The sequence below is a fragment of the Sus scrofa genome, chromosome 3, assembly GCF_000003025.6.
Source record: "Sus scrofa isolate TJ Tabasco breed Duroc chromosome 3, Sscrofa11.1, whole genome shotgun sequence".
In the NCBI taxonomy this organism is placed as follows: domain Eukaryota; kingdom Metazoa; phylum Chordata; class Mammalia; order Artiodactyla; family Suidae; genus Sus; species Sus scrofa.
The window spans coordinates 90,308,771-90,326,735 of record NC_010445.4 but is presented as its reverse complement, the minus strand read 5'-3'; the positions used below and the strand labels follow the sequence as shown (position 1 = coordinate 90,326,735).

The following is a 17,965-nucleotide window of genomic DNA, read 5'->3' as shown; positions in this document are numbered from 1 at the left end:
TATTTCTGACTTTGTTAAGTTTATTTGATCCCTCCTTTTCATTTCACTAGGAATTCACTACAATGCTTGAAAATTTAGTTTTCAGTATTTGTTGTAAACATTATAACCTATTTTTTAAGAAAATGCATTCTACAGAGTGTGATAAGGGACAGTTTGACTTTCAAACTGTTGAACTGAAACATCTCATTCATTTTGATTTTTTTTTTCTTTCTTTCCTCAGTGATTGCCCCAAAGAAGGCTGTGAACAAATAATACATGATAATTCATTCAGCCATCATGTAAACATTAGAATGATGTTTTTCCAAAGCATGGATATAATGATTTACTAAATTATTCTTTATTATGAATTTTATTATTGCAATAACAGGTAAGGCTAACTTAATTTTTTCTTATAACCAGCTTATTTAGCAGGCTAACTTTAGTCATTAACATGACTGTTATGATTCTATTTGACTATTTATTTTAGTAATTGGAAAAATATTGGGATTACTCCTTTGCTTGAAGTTGTCTTTGGATCAAAGTCTTTTGAAATGAAAGATTTTGCTTTACTAAACAGAAAGTCTAAGAAAGTGCTTGCCCAGCTACAGCAATAGCTATTAGCAATTAAATCTGACACCAGATTCATTTGATTAATCTTAGGAGAAAGTGTTTGGACTTTGCTTGGAGCTGGTCAACCAGCTGTTAGAAGTAATGTTCTATCTGTGTGATTGTTCCCGGTCAATTGTCCTATGGTGCAATTATGTCAGTTAAACTTTCATTTTAGTGGGTTAGTATCAATGATGATAACTTATACCAACACATCTAGAAGTATCCTTTCCATTATGTTTATGCCAATCTGGTTTATTTCTCAAGATCTTGCTTATAGATGTTTCCAATGAGCTTTCATTTGATTGCTCTGAGGTCACTAATGAATTATGATACCAGTTATTTTTGTACATAGATGTTTCCCCCCTATTTTATTTTTTTCAGCTGGTTCAGTGACCTGGACCTGCTTTATTTCACTTTGGTATAAAATGTGAAATAAGCAAAAGATTAGATTTTAAAATATTATGTGTTAGTTACATACTGGAAATAATATTTATAGTAGGTTGCTGAAGTAAAAGAATCTGTTGCAAAACATTTGCACTCCATGACCTTATATTTTTAAAGAAACATTATACATTTTATATATTAAGTATATAACATGAAACTATTTTCAGTTGTAAGAGCATATAAGATAGTAATATACTTTTTCTCTGAGAACTGAAATGGTAGGCTATTTTTTATTTTCTGTTTCTTCAAGATTCTAAATAAAAAATATTATTTCCAATTAGGACCAAATGTTGTTTAAAAAGAAACTCAGGGAGTTCCCGTCGTGGCGCAGTGGTTAACGAATCTGACTAGGAACCATGAGGTTGCGGGTTCCGTCCCTGCCCTTGCTCAGTGGGTTAACGATCCAGCGTTGCCGTGAGCTGTGGTGTAAGTTGCAGACGTGGCTCGGATCCCGCGTTGCTGTGGCTCTGGTGTAGGCCGGCAGCCAAAGCTCCAATTAGACCCCTAGTCTGGGAACGTCCATGTGCCCCGGGAGCAGCCCTAGAAAAGGCAAAAAGACTAAATAAATAAATATATAAATAAATAAATAAAGCATCCATAGAAGGAGGTAGCAGGTGCATAATTCCTGTCTAGCTATTATATGAGGAACTGAAATTCATGATCATAATATTTGTTCTCATATTCTCTGGTAAGCAGTTGATAAAATATAAATTGTTAGTTGCTTTCTTTTGAGGAAAATTAAGAATGCAAAAATTGTTGAAAAATTCTGATCTATATTTGTTTACACTAGTAAAATAAGTTATTTCGCATGGCACTTTATTTTTTTTATTGTTATTTCCCTAATACAATTTTTTTTCCTACTGTACAGCATAGTGACCCAGTTACACATACACGTACACAGATCACCACTGAATATTAAGGCTGTCTTAAAGATTCGAGGCTATTTTAAACAGAAATTCTTGAGTACTTTTTAGTCTTTCTGATCTATGAACCTGGATCATTATAGGCACATAAGTAAAAAGGCAAAAGGCAGGCTCCAATAAATATATATATATATATATGTATATATATTATTTTCTTTAAAATGAATGAAATTCTAATCATAGATCTTACAATTTGATTGGCTAAATGCAGAAAACAAATATTAATAATGACCAGGAACATTTAATGTCTAATTTAAATTTTTACCTTCTGCACCAATGTTAAAATGCTGCCTCACCCCCACCAGAAAAAATAATAAAGACAATGAGAAAGAGAAACTCTAAACTATGAAAGAAATAGCAAATGTTTAGAAACCACCTCTCTCTAATAACACAACACAAACCTCTGACCAACAGGTTGTGCTCCAACAACTGCTGACATTTTGCGGTGTTTAAAAAAACTTCCTTTTCACAGATACCAAGAAAAGTTTAGAACGCTTCTTCTGAAACTTTATAGGTTTTTCTGAACAATTTCCCCCTTGGCCATTGTTACAATGCTAACTTTCAACAATGAAAGAGAATTTAATGAATTTGGTCAGTGCCAATCTGGAATTTTGCATTACTTTGAGCACAGCCTTTGGAATATAATAAGAAAATACCTTATTGAATAAATTAATCCTTGAACCAGATTTCAAGATGAATTTTTTTTTTCCTGTCTTTTTAGGGCTGTACCTGAAGCATATGGAGATTACCAGGCTAGGGGTCAAATCAGAGCTGTAGCTGCCGGCCTATACCATAACCCCAGCAATGCAAGATCCGAGCCACGTCTGTGACCTACACCACAACTCACGGCAATGCAGGATCCTTAACCCGCTGAGCAAGGCCAGGGATCAAACCCGCAACCTCATGGTTCCTAGTGTGATGCTTTTCCACTATGCCACAACGGGAACACACCTCAAGATGAATTCTTAACCTGCACAAATGGTGATCATTTAAAACACTGAAGCACTTTATATTTGTATAGAAGCAATAAACCAATTAATTGTTCACTAACATAGATCAAATTCTTCTACTTATCAAGCCCTCACATTATGATTTTGTACAATCTATGTAGTCATTAAATGTGTACTCTTCTTTATGATTGTCATAAATTTAACATGTGGATATCCAATGGGCTTTCCTTAAAGTTTAGTCCAATTTTGATATTTTTCTAAAGACTCCTTGTCATGTGCCAATTCCTCTGCCTGTTTTAGCTATTTGCTTTGCATCAGAAATCTGTGATTCCCATATTTATGTAATTTCTCTTAGATTTTTGCTAAAAATAACCATTCATAAGCTATCTTACCTTTTCCTTTCTTTCATGTGTACTTTGAACTTTAAAAAGATGACAAAAAAAAAACAAAACTCCAATTTTCTGTATTTATATATCCATCTTCCTTTATTCCTTTATTTCTTGAGCAGCTCCTATCTCAAGTGGATAGACAGACAGCACCAGTCACTGAGAGGTAGTGACTGGCAGAACTCTACAAATCTAGTGACTTTGTGTGGAGGCAGAGGCAGGAGGCTCCTTTTTAGAGTTCTCTGCTCTTCAGGCACCAGGCAGCTGCTCTGAACTGAGTATTTGTTTCATGTTAACAAGAGCCAACCTCCAGAAATTTCCTCATATCTTTTTAAGTAGCCTGCCAAGCAGCAGCCTGATCAAAGCAATCTAATATGGCTTAAGTGCCACTGGTTGACATTTTGCATTTTTTTATTGCTTTCCATTTTTATCTATATAAAAAAAATCAGTGATAACTAATATCCAGTTGATCTTTTCATTCTGGTAATAAAATGATAATACAAAGATCTTATTATCCACTCCAGACATCCATCATAGTGCATTTTCCAATAACATATTACTCAGAGCATTTCTTCACTATATCAACGTCAAGAATGAGGTTAAGTACTTGGCCTTAGATTCCCTTTCTCTCCAATTCTTAGACAATGAACTACAAATAAAAGGAGCTGAACTTCAACCCTTGACACTTTGTCCACATTAACATCATCTGTAATTTTGTTGTCTCTGCATCTTAAATAAACTATTTCCTATAAGAAGCTAATAACAGTTGGAAGGTCTGCCTACTAAAATATTTTCTCAACCCCAGGGAGTTTTTATTCTTGTAAGGAAATCAGAGGAAAGAGAAGAAAACAACATTGGAAATGAAGTAAGAAGAGTAAATCTTGGTAGGAAGAAAGAGCAGGCAGGCAGGAGAAGAGACGAATGTATAAAGATTTAAAAAAAGTAATCAAAGAAACAAGCAAAATAACTATCAGAGATATGGGCATATTAAAATTTTTATATCAATGCAGAGGTGGCCCCAAATCTTCTTGGGGGCAAGAAGAAAACTGCATAATTATGCCATTGGTTTAAAAAAATAAAAGTAAAGAAAAACATTAACAAAAACAAAATCACAAAAGCCTTCCTATATCCACTATATATTTAAAGTAGTTACGAAAATGACAATCGGGATTCACCTACAGTTGATAGGAGCCAGTTTAGTTTTCAAATTTTCAATGTATTTAAACTTTCAAAGGTTATAGCAATAACAGTTTGTAAGGTTCCTAGAAGATAAGAAAAAAAATGGGACTATTGAAACATACAATACACCACCACAGAGACCAAACCATCAGAAAAAAAAAAATATATATAGAAGATTATAGAAGAATGACTTTGGATGCAGTGCTGGGAATTACCAGGCAGCAAACTTGAAATTGAGACTGTCTCGGTCACTCTATCTCAGGCTACATACTTGGGCAGGTAAAGAGAATGCAAAGTGAAACCAAAGGCCTTACTAGTAATACTTACTATAGACCCTACTAATAATGCATTTGAGAAAATTCCACAAGGTGTAGAAAATCTCTTTTGCATTCTTTATAGGTTTTAAAAGACTTAAGTCAATTAATACAATGCACTAAGCAAGAGACTCTTATGACTCACTTTTTAATGCAAATAATTCATTTGGTCACAAAGTACTCTTCGGTCTGACTTGGCCTCTTTGGTAATAACTTGTTAGTGATATGTTGGTATTAGTACATATCCCTATAACAATTATTTTTTGTAAAATCATATAATTAGCCTTTTTTTCATTAATTCAAATAATTGTTCTTTATGTTAAAAGAATGTGATTTTACAGTCCTTTTCTATCTACCTTTATTGAAGTGCCCTTCACTGTCCAGGGAAGACATTATCTGCATTAAAGAGGGTGGTTCCTTTAGCAGCTTCCATATAAAATTATTTTATGATAGTAGATAGGTTCTCCATATTGGAGTTACTTAGGAGGTCAGAGTAATCGACTGTCTTGGACAGGGGAGAATGGGGAACGGTAGATAACACACCCCTGTGCTCACCTTCCCATCCATGAATCTGCAAATACTGATGAAGTCTAAGACTGAGCTACAGATAACAAACATATTGTAGCAATGAAATAAGCTGATGGACATCAAAGAACTGAGATTGGTCTGGAATTGTGTGCAAAGACATTCCATTTATAATCAGAGAGATCAAAGCATATATTTTGACACTGACAAGACCACTATTCAGAGAGCGGGTCCTTTTTCGAAAGAGACCGTCTCCGCACATGAAAATAAGCTTTTGATTTTTAAATAAAAACAGGCTCTAACCTTCCATTTAAATATTCTTGACAGCTTTTCCTATTAGAAGAGGGGAAATGGTGGCAACAAAGAATCTGACAGAGATGGTCCCTGAAATTCAAATCTGCCCTTTCTCAAAAGAATCTTAACAAAAGGCTGTCCCAGGCTTGTCCATGTAAGATTCCACTGCTGCACTGAAACTACTGACAAAGGAAGGGCTGAAAAAAAAAAAATATATATATATGTATATATCTGCCATCTCATGGTCCTGCAGGTCTGAATACAGGCAATGCAGCCAGACCTTCTTCCCTCCTCACCTACTACTTATTCTTCAGTAGCAAAGATTGGAGAGTCTGATGCTATATATATTTTCTTTTCCATATCAAGTAACATCTTCCATAAACTGATGGGAAGAGAGTACAGAAGGGTGGAAGGATGGAGTGACTAAAGGAAATAGGGGAGCAATTCAGAGGAAGTATAGAGGAATTTGAAAAGGTTTCTATCCAAAATTAACAATTTAGAGTTTCATACTAGTTCTTATGTAAGGTAATTTGTATGTTATAGTTTGTATATTTCCTGTGGAAATTTTCTTCAAGACATCAATTGAGGTATTTTGTACCAAGCTCGCAATACAACTGATGTCTTAGCAGCGGTATTTTTAGATAGTGGTGGTATAACGTTGTAAATTTAGTAAACCTACAGTTTGGTTTCAAACACACTGCTTCTAGGGGATAAGTATAATAACTCAGTCTTTCATTAAACTGCAAGTTATATTGAGATACATGTTTTTTATTTTTTTTTTTTTTTTCATTTTTGGCCACCCTGAGGCATATGGAGTTCCTGGGCCAGGGATCGGATCCGAGCCACAGTCCCAACCTAAGCCACAGCTGCAGCAACACCAAATCCTTAACTCACTGTGCCAAGATGCCGATACAATTGTGCCACTGTGGGAACCCCTTATTTTATTCATTTTTTTTTTTTCTATTTCTTTTGGCCGCTTCTGCAGCATATGGAGGTTCCCAGGCTAGGGGTCGAATCGGAGCTGTAGCCGCCGGCCTACACCAGAGCCACAGCAACGCGTGATCCGAGCCGCGTCTGCAACCTACACCACAGCTCACGGCAACACCGGATCGTTAACCCACTGAGCAAGGGCAGGGACGGAACCTGCAACCTCATGGTTCCTAGTCGGATTCGCTAACCACTGCACCACGACGGGAACGCCTATTCATATTTTTAATTGGGTATGAAATACACTCCAGGTGGAAATCCCTGTCTATTTAATTACTATGAATTATATATGAATTATTTGATATGTAAGTTCCTCCCCATCCTGAAAGTTGAGTAATAACATGAATTCTTGATGGAACTTATAGTTCTTGCTACCTCTGCCCACTAGTCCCCAAATAAAAAAAGGAAAAGGAAATGAAAACATTACCTGATGACTGAATGTTCTTTCCAGTGACTGCTGTAAAGTTAAGGCATTTGCAGTCCTGTCCCAGGTGTGCACTGAAAGCTCACAATCATTGATTTAATTTAAGTAATTTAAGCATAACACATACTCCTTAAAAAGGGAAAAATTCCACTACCCAGCAAAAATTTTTGTCCTCAAAGGTACTATTCTGTAGAATATCCAGAGAAAAGGCTATGCTTAACATCAGAGTCTCACAATAATAACCCCAATGAAGAGAAATATATAAGAAGGGTAATTAGACTATAAACATGTATTTTAAAAAACATTGATATAGTTAGAGAACACAGAAGCATGGGATTAACTTCCATTAAATACTAGAGTTTAGGCAGTGGCATTCTGTAAATTTAAAAAGTCATGCTTTATTGTATACTTAATATAAATAAAAATAAAGCACAAACCCAGAAAAAAATAGTTTCCTCCCAGGAATTTTCTCAGATCCAGGAAGCATCAAGAACAGCTGCACTGACTTATACATCTGGCTTTGGGTAAGGATCTTGTGAGTTGCCACTTTGCCTGCATCTATGCTCCAGAGCTGCAAGCAAACTGGACTGTGATATAGGACTTGTAAACCTGTGCTCCTTTTCAGAGAGTGTGATACAGATGGGGTTTGAGAGGAGATGATGTAAACCTGAAAAATTCTGCTTGTATGAGAGCTTTGAGAGATTATTTCAGGAACTATATTCTGTATGAGATGTTTTTTGATGCCTAGCATGATAGTTTGACAATTTAATTTTTCATAAATCATGATTCAGTTACCTTTTTGTTGCTATGACCGGAAAGCCTGGATTTTATTCTGCTTTTAAATGAATATGAAAATATCTTAAGATAAATCTGAGTTATAAGAAGCATGGTGCCTGAAATAACATGAATTTAATTAGATAAAATTTCCTGTTTTTTAAGCTTAAGACCACAATTTTGTTCCTTGGAAGATGCCTTATTGCTATTTGAAAACACAGTCAAAGATTTTTAGGAGTAGACCCCACCCAGTCACATTGAGCATTTTCCGAGAATATTAAAAAAAAAAAGTTTTACTGACTGTGTCAATGAAAAATTAGAAGCTTGTTCGAACCATTTTAGTGAAATAGCTAACAATTTTGTTGTATCAGAAGAGATTCCTTAATGTGATCGACAAAACCTGGAAAAGAAAAACCTAAATATTTATGTAAAGAAATAAAATGAATTTGCTCTTAAGATAATGCTACAACTCAAAATAAAATCACAGTCCTTATATCCTTTCGAGTTCTCTAATTCAAATCAAAAAACAGTCCATGCATCTTTTCTAACTCATCATTTGGCATGCATACCACAGATTTGAAATGTTTGGGTTATTTTTGCAGATATATGATTAGGATGTAAAAATTCATTATGTAAATACTCTTAAACAAGAAAGAAACACTTTAGATAAGTAATTTTCTATATATATATAAAATTTGGAAAAACATGCATTCTCCAATGAAAACTTAATTTAGAAGGGTTTAATAGTAAGTTCCAAATGAAAGGAATATTTTTTTCCTATGTTTGAATTGGGAGATAAAAATGGAAAGTGAAGGAAATAAGACCCACAATATTTTTCTACTAATTTGGTTGTGAAGAGAACTACTGGAGTCTAAGATCTACCAAAATACAAATGCTACTTGCTTTATCCAAAGGTCTACAGAGGCGTTTGCACATTCTGTTACAAGAAATTTGTCACCTTTTTTCCTACTTAGAGGTAGGAACTGCAACAGGAAAGTCTTCAACCAGAAAGATTTTTAAATGAATTTTTACAACCCAGATGATGGACTGGTATACTTTGAAATTGAATTCATGAGTTTTTATAAATGCCTTTCTCTTGCTCTCTCTTTTTATTCCTTGACTAGCTATATCATAATGGAGGAATAACATTTTAAAAATTTTGAATAGGCACTTACTGGAATTACAGTTAATCCTGATACAATCTAGATGGGGAAGAATAGATGAAAAATGAAAATTTATCCTTCAAGGTAATAGCTGCAGACATCCAATAAAATCACAGTCCACCCTTCCGGGGACAGACACATGCAAATATGGCCACTCCATATCATTTATTCTTTATGGACTTCTGGAACCCAGATTCATTCTTATAAAACTTCACCATCAGAAACAACATAGAAGGTCTTTTTTTTAAATGGCCAATTCAAACAAAGCTACATGGTGACAAATCTAAGTGAAATAAAGAATTGTTAACTGTCAAAGATGCTTGGCTTAGACTGGCTGCAACTTTCTCCCCATCTGTGAAAGAACAAATCAATGTTTCCAATATAATTAAAAAGTGCTCCGTCACAATGGGGTACAGTGCAAGATCAGCTAGGCTCAGACATCTTGGACCTCCAAAATCTATTATCCCACAAAGGCCAACAGAATCCTTTAGAATTGTGGTGGTCAAATGGAGAGTTAGTTGATGGTATTCTCATTTCACCTTCATGTATTTATTATTGTTGTTGCTGCTATTGTGGTTGTCTGCTTGGGCAAAAAAGGCATCAGCCAGGTGTTAGGTGAATTCTATGCCTTGTATTAATTGGAGGAGGAAAGAAACAACTTTGTTTCCTTTTGAAACTCTAGTGGCTAAGGAGTAGTGTCATTCTTCAGAGAACACAAGTCTTTCCCTCTGTTAGGAGCTAACAATGTTATCTCTATGTAATAAGTGTCATGGTGACTACTGCTATTGATTTTCCTTTTCTTATACTTTCTTATTGTATAAAAGCAGATTCTCCAAGAACAGAATGTCTGATGTGAATAACACAGACTGTGAATATGCGTTATCTTTAAAGGACCATGCAGGATGTTTTATGTTTATTTTATATATATATATAAATATTTGTTGGTTTTTGTTTAGTATTAAATGCCTTTGGGGAACGTGAAAATATAAACCTAGATTCTGTTTCCATATAGCTGAGTTTGTCATGTGTCGTCAACCGCGTCAGAAAAGTGGTTGCAAACAGCCAAGGATCAGCACCTACACATCTCTTTCTACAGAATGCTTTGCTGTTGGAAAATCCCATGAGTGTCCGTCTCTGGCTAACAGCCCCTTTACTGCAACTAGGCAGTTTTGATTGGCTTGTAGTAACCTATCATTGCCACTAGAGGGAACTCTAACAGAACAGTAAAAAACTGTGCTTAGTAATATCAAAAAAATAGGTTATTATTGAACTTAAATAATATTGAGTGTAATTGTATGCAATAAGCTATAAATGAAATAATTTTATATTTTACGAGCTACTATTCTGCCCAGCACAATTTGAAAATGTATGTAGTGTTTTCGCAAATGCCTTAGCTCATCACATTTTACTATTCTTTCTGTAAATCTATGTAGTCTCAACTTTTATTTTTCCCTCTCTGCTTATTCATTATTGTGTGTGTTTAGCACTTCCAGGAAATACAGTAAAACCTCATTAATTTATACTCCTATTATTTGGAGTTAACAATACTGAAACAAATTGGGCAGTATATTTGTAATTCTTCATTCAATATGAGCAGAGATTACCTGAGAAAAATTAAACAAATTGTGAAAGGCCAAGTTCAGGAAGAAAACTGATTTCAAGTAGTTCACTATACATTGATGGCATAACTTGTGTTAAACAACGTGCTAACTATGGATAATTCTCATCCACCCATTAACATCAGCCTATTAAGACTTTTCCTGAAGATTTTTCATGCTATTAATTTGTGATTTTGAATATAATTGAAAATAAAACTGCTTACATTTTTTTAGTCTACAATTCAGACTTTTTCTTAATTCAGCCTGGTCTTACCCCAGATTTCACCTAGCTTGGTGAGGTTTTACTGTAGTGACACTTTCTGAAGGCTACAATTAAGCAGGAAAGCATTATTTTTCTGTAGAAGAGCCTGTGTTTTCAGTGTTCTCATGGCTGTTTGCTAAGGGCCGCAGACTTTGGGCATTGAAGGGTTGTGGATTGCTGTTTGATAGCAAAATATCACCACACGGTATTTCCAAACAGAAAAGATGGGATACCACGCAGGTCACTATTCAAAGGAGAAGCCCAAGGAAGAGAATAAGAGCAACCTGTTGATCTAGATCACAAAGTAGAAATTTGACATTTTTTTCTTGTATGCTATCTAAGTAAAAGTCAGTGGATTTTTGTTTTATCTGAAAGGACATCATCTACAGCCAATGAGAATGTCAGTCAATATAAAAATAGGAAATTCATTTTGAGGTATTGTCAAGCCTAATAATTCACATTTTCAATTAACCTCATTAACACATATGGCTTCCCTTTTAAGAACCCTCAGTGGTAGGAATCACGAAACAGTAAATTATGTGAAACAAAACAGAAACAATAAAAAGATGCCCCCCAAACCTAAATTAATTTAAATAATGGAGATGAGACCATTAAGTGTTTTAACTTTCCATGGCAAACAGGCTACTTGATAAATGTTTGCAGGCAAAACTGAACAAAAGTGCAAAGTGTTAGTTCAATGGGGGAAGGCGAGTTGTTACCTAGATTGACCGTCAGTTTCACACGCCCTGCGTCCAGCTCCAGGCGGAGGGTGTCTGCTGAGTCTCTAGAGGTGGTTGCCATGAGGATGCCATATGCTCGTTGGGACCGAAACCGTAAGGACACATCCTCAGCCTCCGTATGCATCACCACTGGGAGCTGGATTTTCATAAACATACTCCCATCATAGCTCAGAACCGTTGCTTCTATGGATGGGAAATGGATATAAAAGTTCTTGGTCAGTTTGGTGCATTTATACCTTGAAAAGGAAACACGCAACCTATTAAAGGTTTCTATATAGAGCACAAGACACAAACTCAGCTCATCTTTTTCAGGAATAAGAAAATTTATTTTTTTAAGCTAAAATGAAAAGTCATAGAAAAGGGAACTTCCTCTGTGAATGATCTGCTCAAGGTCAGAAGCAGGGGTGACTATGCCTCCCTTTCTGTACCCAAGGCACCTTCTACTCATAGCATTCATCATGACCGATTATCCACGTTCATGTATGCATAAGCCTTCTCAAGAGCAGATATCCTACTCTTTCTTGTAGCCATAGAATAAGCCTGGTCTGAAGTACTAGCAATTAGCATAGAGTGTGTTTAAATATGGCTAGGCCTGCAACAGAAGAAAGGGTGGGGGAAAAATGTAATTGTAATGTATACATATAAGGATAACCTGACCCCCTTGCTGTACAGTGAGAAAATAAAAAAAAAAAAAAAGAATAAATATGGCTAGGCCACTGATTAGCTCTGTGAAATTAAACATGGCTCTGAATCCTTCACCTGCAGAATGAGAGTGCCACTAGAAGATCTTTGAGGCCTTTGCGCAGCCAAAAAAGTCCATGATTTTTAAGAAAAGTTACTATCATCATCTTTTTCATAATTTCTGCCCTAATACAATCAAAAAGAAATAAAAATATGACTTAAATATAGGAATTAACTCACTGCTTTACCAAAGGCGATGTTCAAAAACAGAAGAAAAAGTGGTACTACCAATCAACAGGTAATGCTGCTTCTGCGTCATTATGTTTAACAGGGCAATTCATTTTTATGAAGACACAAAATGCAACTTCATTTTGAGGTTCATTTGCAGATAAGAGCTAACTTAAAACATTATATGTGAGCACTACCCTGATGTTCTGAAAAAATTAAGTTATCACCAAAAAGTCAATAACTATGTATTTATAATATGGAATGAGGATCCAGGGGGGAGCTGAGGAGCCAGTACAGGTGTGTGCTACTAAAGGAAAGCGGACTGCTTTAACAGAGAAATCACTTATTGCTGCATCAAACACTGGGAGAAGTGAATAGCAAAAAAATGTTGATCTCAAATTGATTGCTTTAAGAAATTGTACCCCTTAATGTTAAGCACCATATGGTTGTGGTACAGTGCAAAACAAGTATGAGTAATTTTGCTTTCTTGTGGGTTTTGATAATTCAGAATACCATTTAATAAAAGAAAAACTACCTGAAATTAAACTAGGAAGTTCTCATTATCTTGCCTATTTACAGGAATTAACTTTACTGATACACCAGTGCTTATTATTAAAACTATATTTTGGAGTTCTGGTTTTGCAAGTTTATCTTTCTTTTAAATAGTCAAGAAAATCAAGTAAGGCTTCTAACAGACTTTAATCATTAGTTGTTGTCATGGGACCCAATGCATATCCGGAACCACTAAGTGCCAAAGGTTCCAGAGTGCCCTCCTTAGGGCTCTTCTCTTTTCTATCTATCCCTTAACTTAAGGGATCTTGGCCAGCTCACATGCTCACCCTCCCTCCACCAATACTTATCAACAGTCCCAAATTCTCTCCTGAGCCCCATCAAACATCCACCATCCATTGCCTACTTGACATCTCCAATTTGAATACCACACACAGGCCAACAATGAACAAACTCAACACACTTCTTCTCCAATGTTCACCATCTCAGTAAATGACTTAACACAACTGTTCAGACCTTAACCTTTCTGCTTTCACTCTTACACTCTCTGCCATGTCCAATCTATTTGCACATCTGCAAGTCTTCTAGGTCTAATTCCAATCCACTTCCTGAATCAATAAGGTCTTGCTGCTATAGTATCTCAGATTCTGCTCCCATGTCTCACTGAGGCCACCATGACAGCTCCCTCAGTGGTCTCCCAGCTTCTACTTTTTCTTCCTACACAGTAGCCAAGCTAAACTTTTAAAGAAATGAATCAGATTATATCATTTCATTGTTTCAACTAAGGACACTCACCCCACCCATCAACCACCCTTCACCTCCCAACCCTTTCCAATAGATTCCCATCACTGCGGTTGGAATGAAATCTGTACTTGTTTCAGTAACTGATAAAGATTTGTGTGATTCAGCCCCAGCCCATCTCTCTGCTCTTAGCTCTTAGCACATCCTCCCTTGTTTAGTAAATTCCAGCCACAGTGATTTCCTCTCTCATTTAAGTATTTGCCCTTGTGGAACCTTCTGTCTTAAGAATTTTTAGCCCTAGATCTTCGGGTGGCTGGTTCCTTCAGCATTCAGGTCTCTGGTTAAATGTTAGTCCAGAGAGGCCTGCTGTAAGCACCCATCTTGTATCACCTCCCAGTTATTCTATATCTACTTAGCATTTCCTTTTTAAAAATTACCATTTCTTACTTATTTGCATAGTATAATCTGTCTTTGCCCTTTGAGATGTGTGTCATTGGAGCAGAGGCTGGGTTTTCCTATTCACTGTTCTGTGGTCAGCTGAGGGGACAGAAAAGTGCCAGGCACGCAGTACAGCCTCAATAAATATTTACTGAATTAACAATTGCTCTTGATACTGAAGATATATGAAAGAGCTTATTTCAACTTGGATAGCATGCATACATAAATGGTCACTAAAAAAATTATTTATTCTAAGTAGAATCTAATTTTGGTAATGTCTATGAATGAAACATTCCTTAAAGTCTATATTGAAAGCCATAATTGTGCCACAAATGGCAGAATAGAAGAGGGGTCTGTTTATCAAAATAGGGGTCCTGTGGCTAAGCACTGACCTAAGGACTGAAAAAATAAAATATGACCCCCTTAAAATATGATGGTTCTACATCATGTCACATATTTACATTGTATTTTTCCAATTAGATGTTTCCCTAAAGAAAATCTAGTAGAAGTTGCTCAAAAAATAATTAAAACATAATTATAAAGGTGTAGTGAACACTAGAAAAGTGCTTCTAGAATAATCTTAAAAATATTTGTTCTCAACCATTTCTTTTCCTAAAGGATAGCCAATCATTGTCTGTATCTGTAAAACAATACATACTTGAATAAAAATGTAAAAGCCGTTATCAATTGTTCAGTTACTTTGGTGTTATACAGATAAAAGGGCTAAAATATTTTTAGTTTTCTCTTATTTATTTAGCCTGTAAATCTAGTCTATATTTTTCAACAATCATTTTTAAAATGATCTCATATTCTTCTATGAAATGTGGCTTAATCTGATTGAAAATTAAGTAGGGGGAACATCCTTTTAGAAATACAGATGTCTGATCATGGATAATAAATATAGTATGAAATATAATCCAAAGTAAAAATGATAATAATAGTATCATTCTCCGAAAAGCTGCAGGAATGAAATAACAGTAAAATAGTAAAAATCACGTGCCTCTGAGTACCATTTAAACAATTCTCAATGTGAAAATAACGTGTTGATAAATGACAAATGAACACCTAAACAATTTCCCATCATTACAGTTAATGTTTAATTAGACAAGAAAGGGAAAATGCACCAGGTTACAGTCTGGAGTTGCCAAATAAATGGTAAACAACATTCTGACATTTGAAGGTTACACTATTTGGCAGCATCCTCTAAACATTAGTAAACTTATCTTCTCATTGAGAACACAAAAGAGTTCTTTAAAAGGCTAATTCCAACACAATACTTCCCAGCTGGGGAGAAAAAGTTTCAACTCTGTCTCCTATATCTCCTTCCCCCCTTGTCGTTAAGTTTGATAAATTTGTTTTCTGTGTTACTCCTTCGTGCAGTCTGAAGTGTACACCTGTGCTCAGTTTTGCCGAAAGGCAGTCACATATTGTGATCAACGATGAAAATCAGACAGGGAGCCAAATTATATTGCTCTGACATCTGTCCCTCCATCTGTTAGAGTCTTAACAAACAAGTGTAAAGTAGACCTCTGATTATACCATATACATACAGCCAGGAATAATTTCTATATGACCAAGTCTGCACAACTTTTCAGTTTTGTCAAAATACAGCAGGAGGGGAGGTACTGAATTCAGTTTATATTCTATTGAACATTATTTCTATACTACTCTTTATGGGATCAATGCACATAAAACAAAATACTATTTTCTTATTTGCTTCAGTCAGCAAATACTCTGTTCTTTCTTACAAACTCCTTTGCTTACTAAATGAAGAAAAATTTCCTATAATGTGATGGCAATATCATTTCTCATGCTGCATTGTCCAAGGACTTGAACATGCTTCCTTATAAATTATCAATTATTGCTCACTAATAGTAAAATAGAAACTGTATAAATGCCCTTTTTTTTTTTTAATTTCAAGAGCTGTCAGTCAACTTTTATGTGATCAAGAGCCTTATGTGATCAGAGTGATCGTGAAGAAGAACCACAGTCAAAGCTCTTTTGTTTGAATTGGAAACCCCAATGGTTGGACATGATCTTGTGTTGACTAAAATAGGGCAGAGCTGGGAACTGAATAGAAGCCAAATTTTGTGGTATTGAGCATGACAAGCATCCCTCAATATCCTTGTTCTCAGGAGATGCCATAATGTGAGCAAGAAAATTAATTCTGAAAGGCAAAGACTTCTCACAATACACTGTGTAGTCCAGAAACAAAAACCACACAAAAAATGACTATTTTCTTTCAATACACAACCAATCTAGAGACAAAGAAATCTGAAGAAATTTCCAGCCACCTGTCAGATAAAAAATGTGGTTTGAATCCCAGTGATGAAGTTTGCTATTAAATTCTCATTTGCAAATCTGCATATGCTTGCCACCCCTCCTTCTAATGACTGCAATATATAAATAGTTCCTTTCCCTCATTCTGGTTCAGGAAGCTGTACAATTTCCATTATTTCTGCCATATGTAGTAGCAGAATATTGCCACAGGGTGGTACACCATGCATATTTAACTGAAGGTTTCTGTAATTTGTGTGACAGTTCAGTGACACCCTTTTTAGTTTCACCTAAGGAGGAGGCCTCAGAATAACTGATAGCTCTCTGAGTGGTTAAAATAAAAACACAGTTTTAAATCACGCAGGTCTGCTAATCTCATAATATATCTAACTGTAAGCTTTGTCACTTTGTTGCTGTTGGTTCCTTTTGGCAATTTCTAAAAACAAAGCTATGTAAACAAATAAACTGAAATTAGAAAGGAAAATTTATAAAGAATATACACCTTATAAATTAAACTATGAAGAAATAAGAAATCTCTAATGACCATTCACAGGAATTGCAATTAGGTACTAGGAGAATGAATGAATCTATATGACTAAAATATTTATCTATGGACCTAATTATATAACACAGAACAGTGATAGTATTTTGGTAGGTAATTTAAGATCATTATTAGATTATTGTTACTATTATTGATTTTTATATTAATAAATGTTTTTAATATTACCGATAAGCTTATTAACCACCTTATTAAGATAAAAAAAACCAAAGTCACATTTCGACTTGGATTTTGGAAAAGAAATATTTCTTTTCTAGGAAGTGTTAGCTTAAATAAATTAAACTATTTCAGGAATGCAAGGAGAAAAAGACTAAATGGGTATGGCTTAAAAAATAGATACCAGGTACTTTTAGGCTAAATGTCTAAGGGAACAATGCTATTTGGAGCATAAGAGGACAATGGAACAACTCGTCAATATTTTTTCATATTGATTTTTTGTTCCATTGTTGAAAATGAGTGGCAATGGGCATGGTGACTAAAGCATTTATCTGAAACTCTTGGGTCGATGAAAGAACATACTTAGACCTATTTGTTCTGCTATTTCTTCCTTTTGTCTGGTCTGCAGGCAAAGGGTAGCAGCCATCACACTTTACTCTTCCTTTAACCCTTTTTCTCCTTCTAATAGGAGAAGAGGAAAAAATGTAGCTTTGCCTCCTGCCTGAAAAGAAAAGGGAGGCACCCACCCAGAGCCTCCATGGACACACTAAGCCTTGAGACCAAATCTTTTCTGTGATCAGTTGGGTCTTAGGCAAAGGTGAGTGCCTTTGAAATCAGAGGGCACCTCTGAAAATTCTGGTGTAACTAGATGGTTTAAAGTTACCTGACTTTTCAAATTTCAAACTCAGGTATGTCGACTGGAATGAAAGGAACAGGCTCAGGTAAGTCTTATGCAATAGTGTCAAGGAAGTTGTAACTTAACAGCTTAGCTTGCTTTGAATGCCAATTTTAACATAAACATTAACCCTAACTGCCAAAAGTAT

At 35.3% G+C, this 17,965-nt stretch overlaps 1 protein-coding gene across 43 annotated transcripts in view; it reads right to left on the bottom strand.

The window, feature by feature from the left end:
• The window catches only part of NRXN1 (neurexin 1), a 1,114,780-nt gene that overhangs the window by 587,470 nt on the left and 509,345 nt on the right, over positions 1-17,965 (bottom strand). For 28 of the 43 annotated variants that reach the window (XM_021088268.1, XM_021088237.1, XM_021088235.1 and 25 more), the window contains 2 exons: positions 11,531-11,734; positions 8,964-8,990 (listed from right to left, as the gene is read on the bottom strand). In XM_021088268.1, the coding sequence (XP_020943927.1) occupies positions 8,964-8,990; positions 11,531-11,734 (231 nt within the window). The remainder of the gene's footprint in view (positions 1-8,963; positions 8,991-11,530; positions 11,735-17,965) is intronic. The other 15 variants (XM_021088267.1, XM_021088279.1, XM_021088278.1 and 12 more) reach the window with 1 other exon arrangement.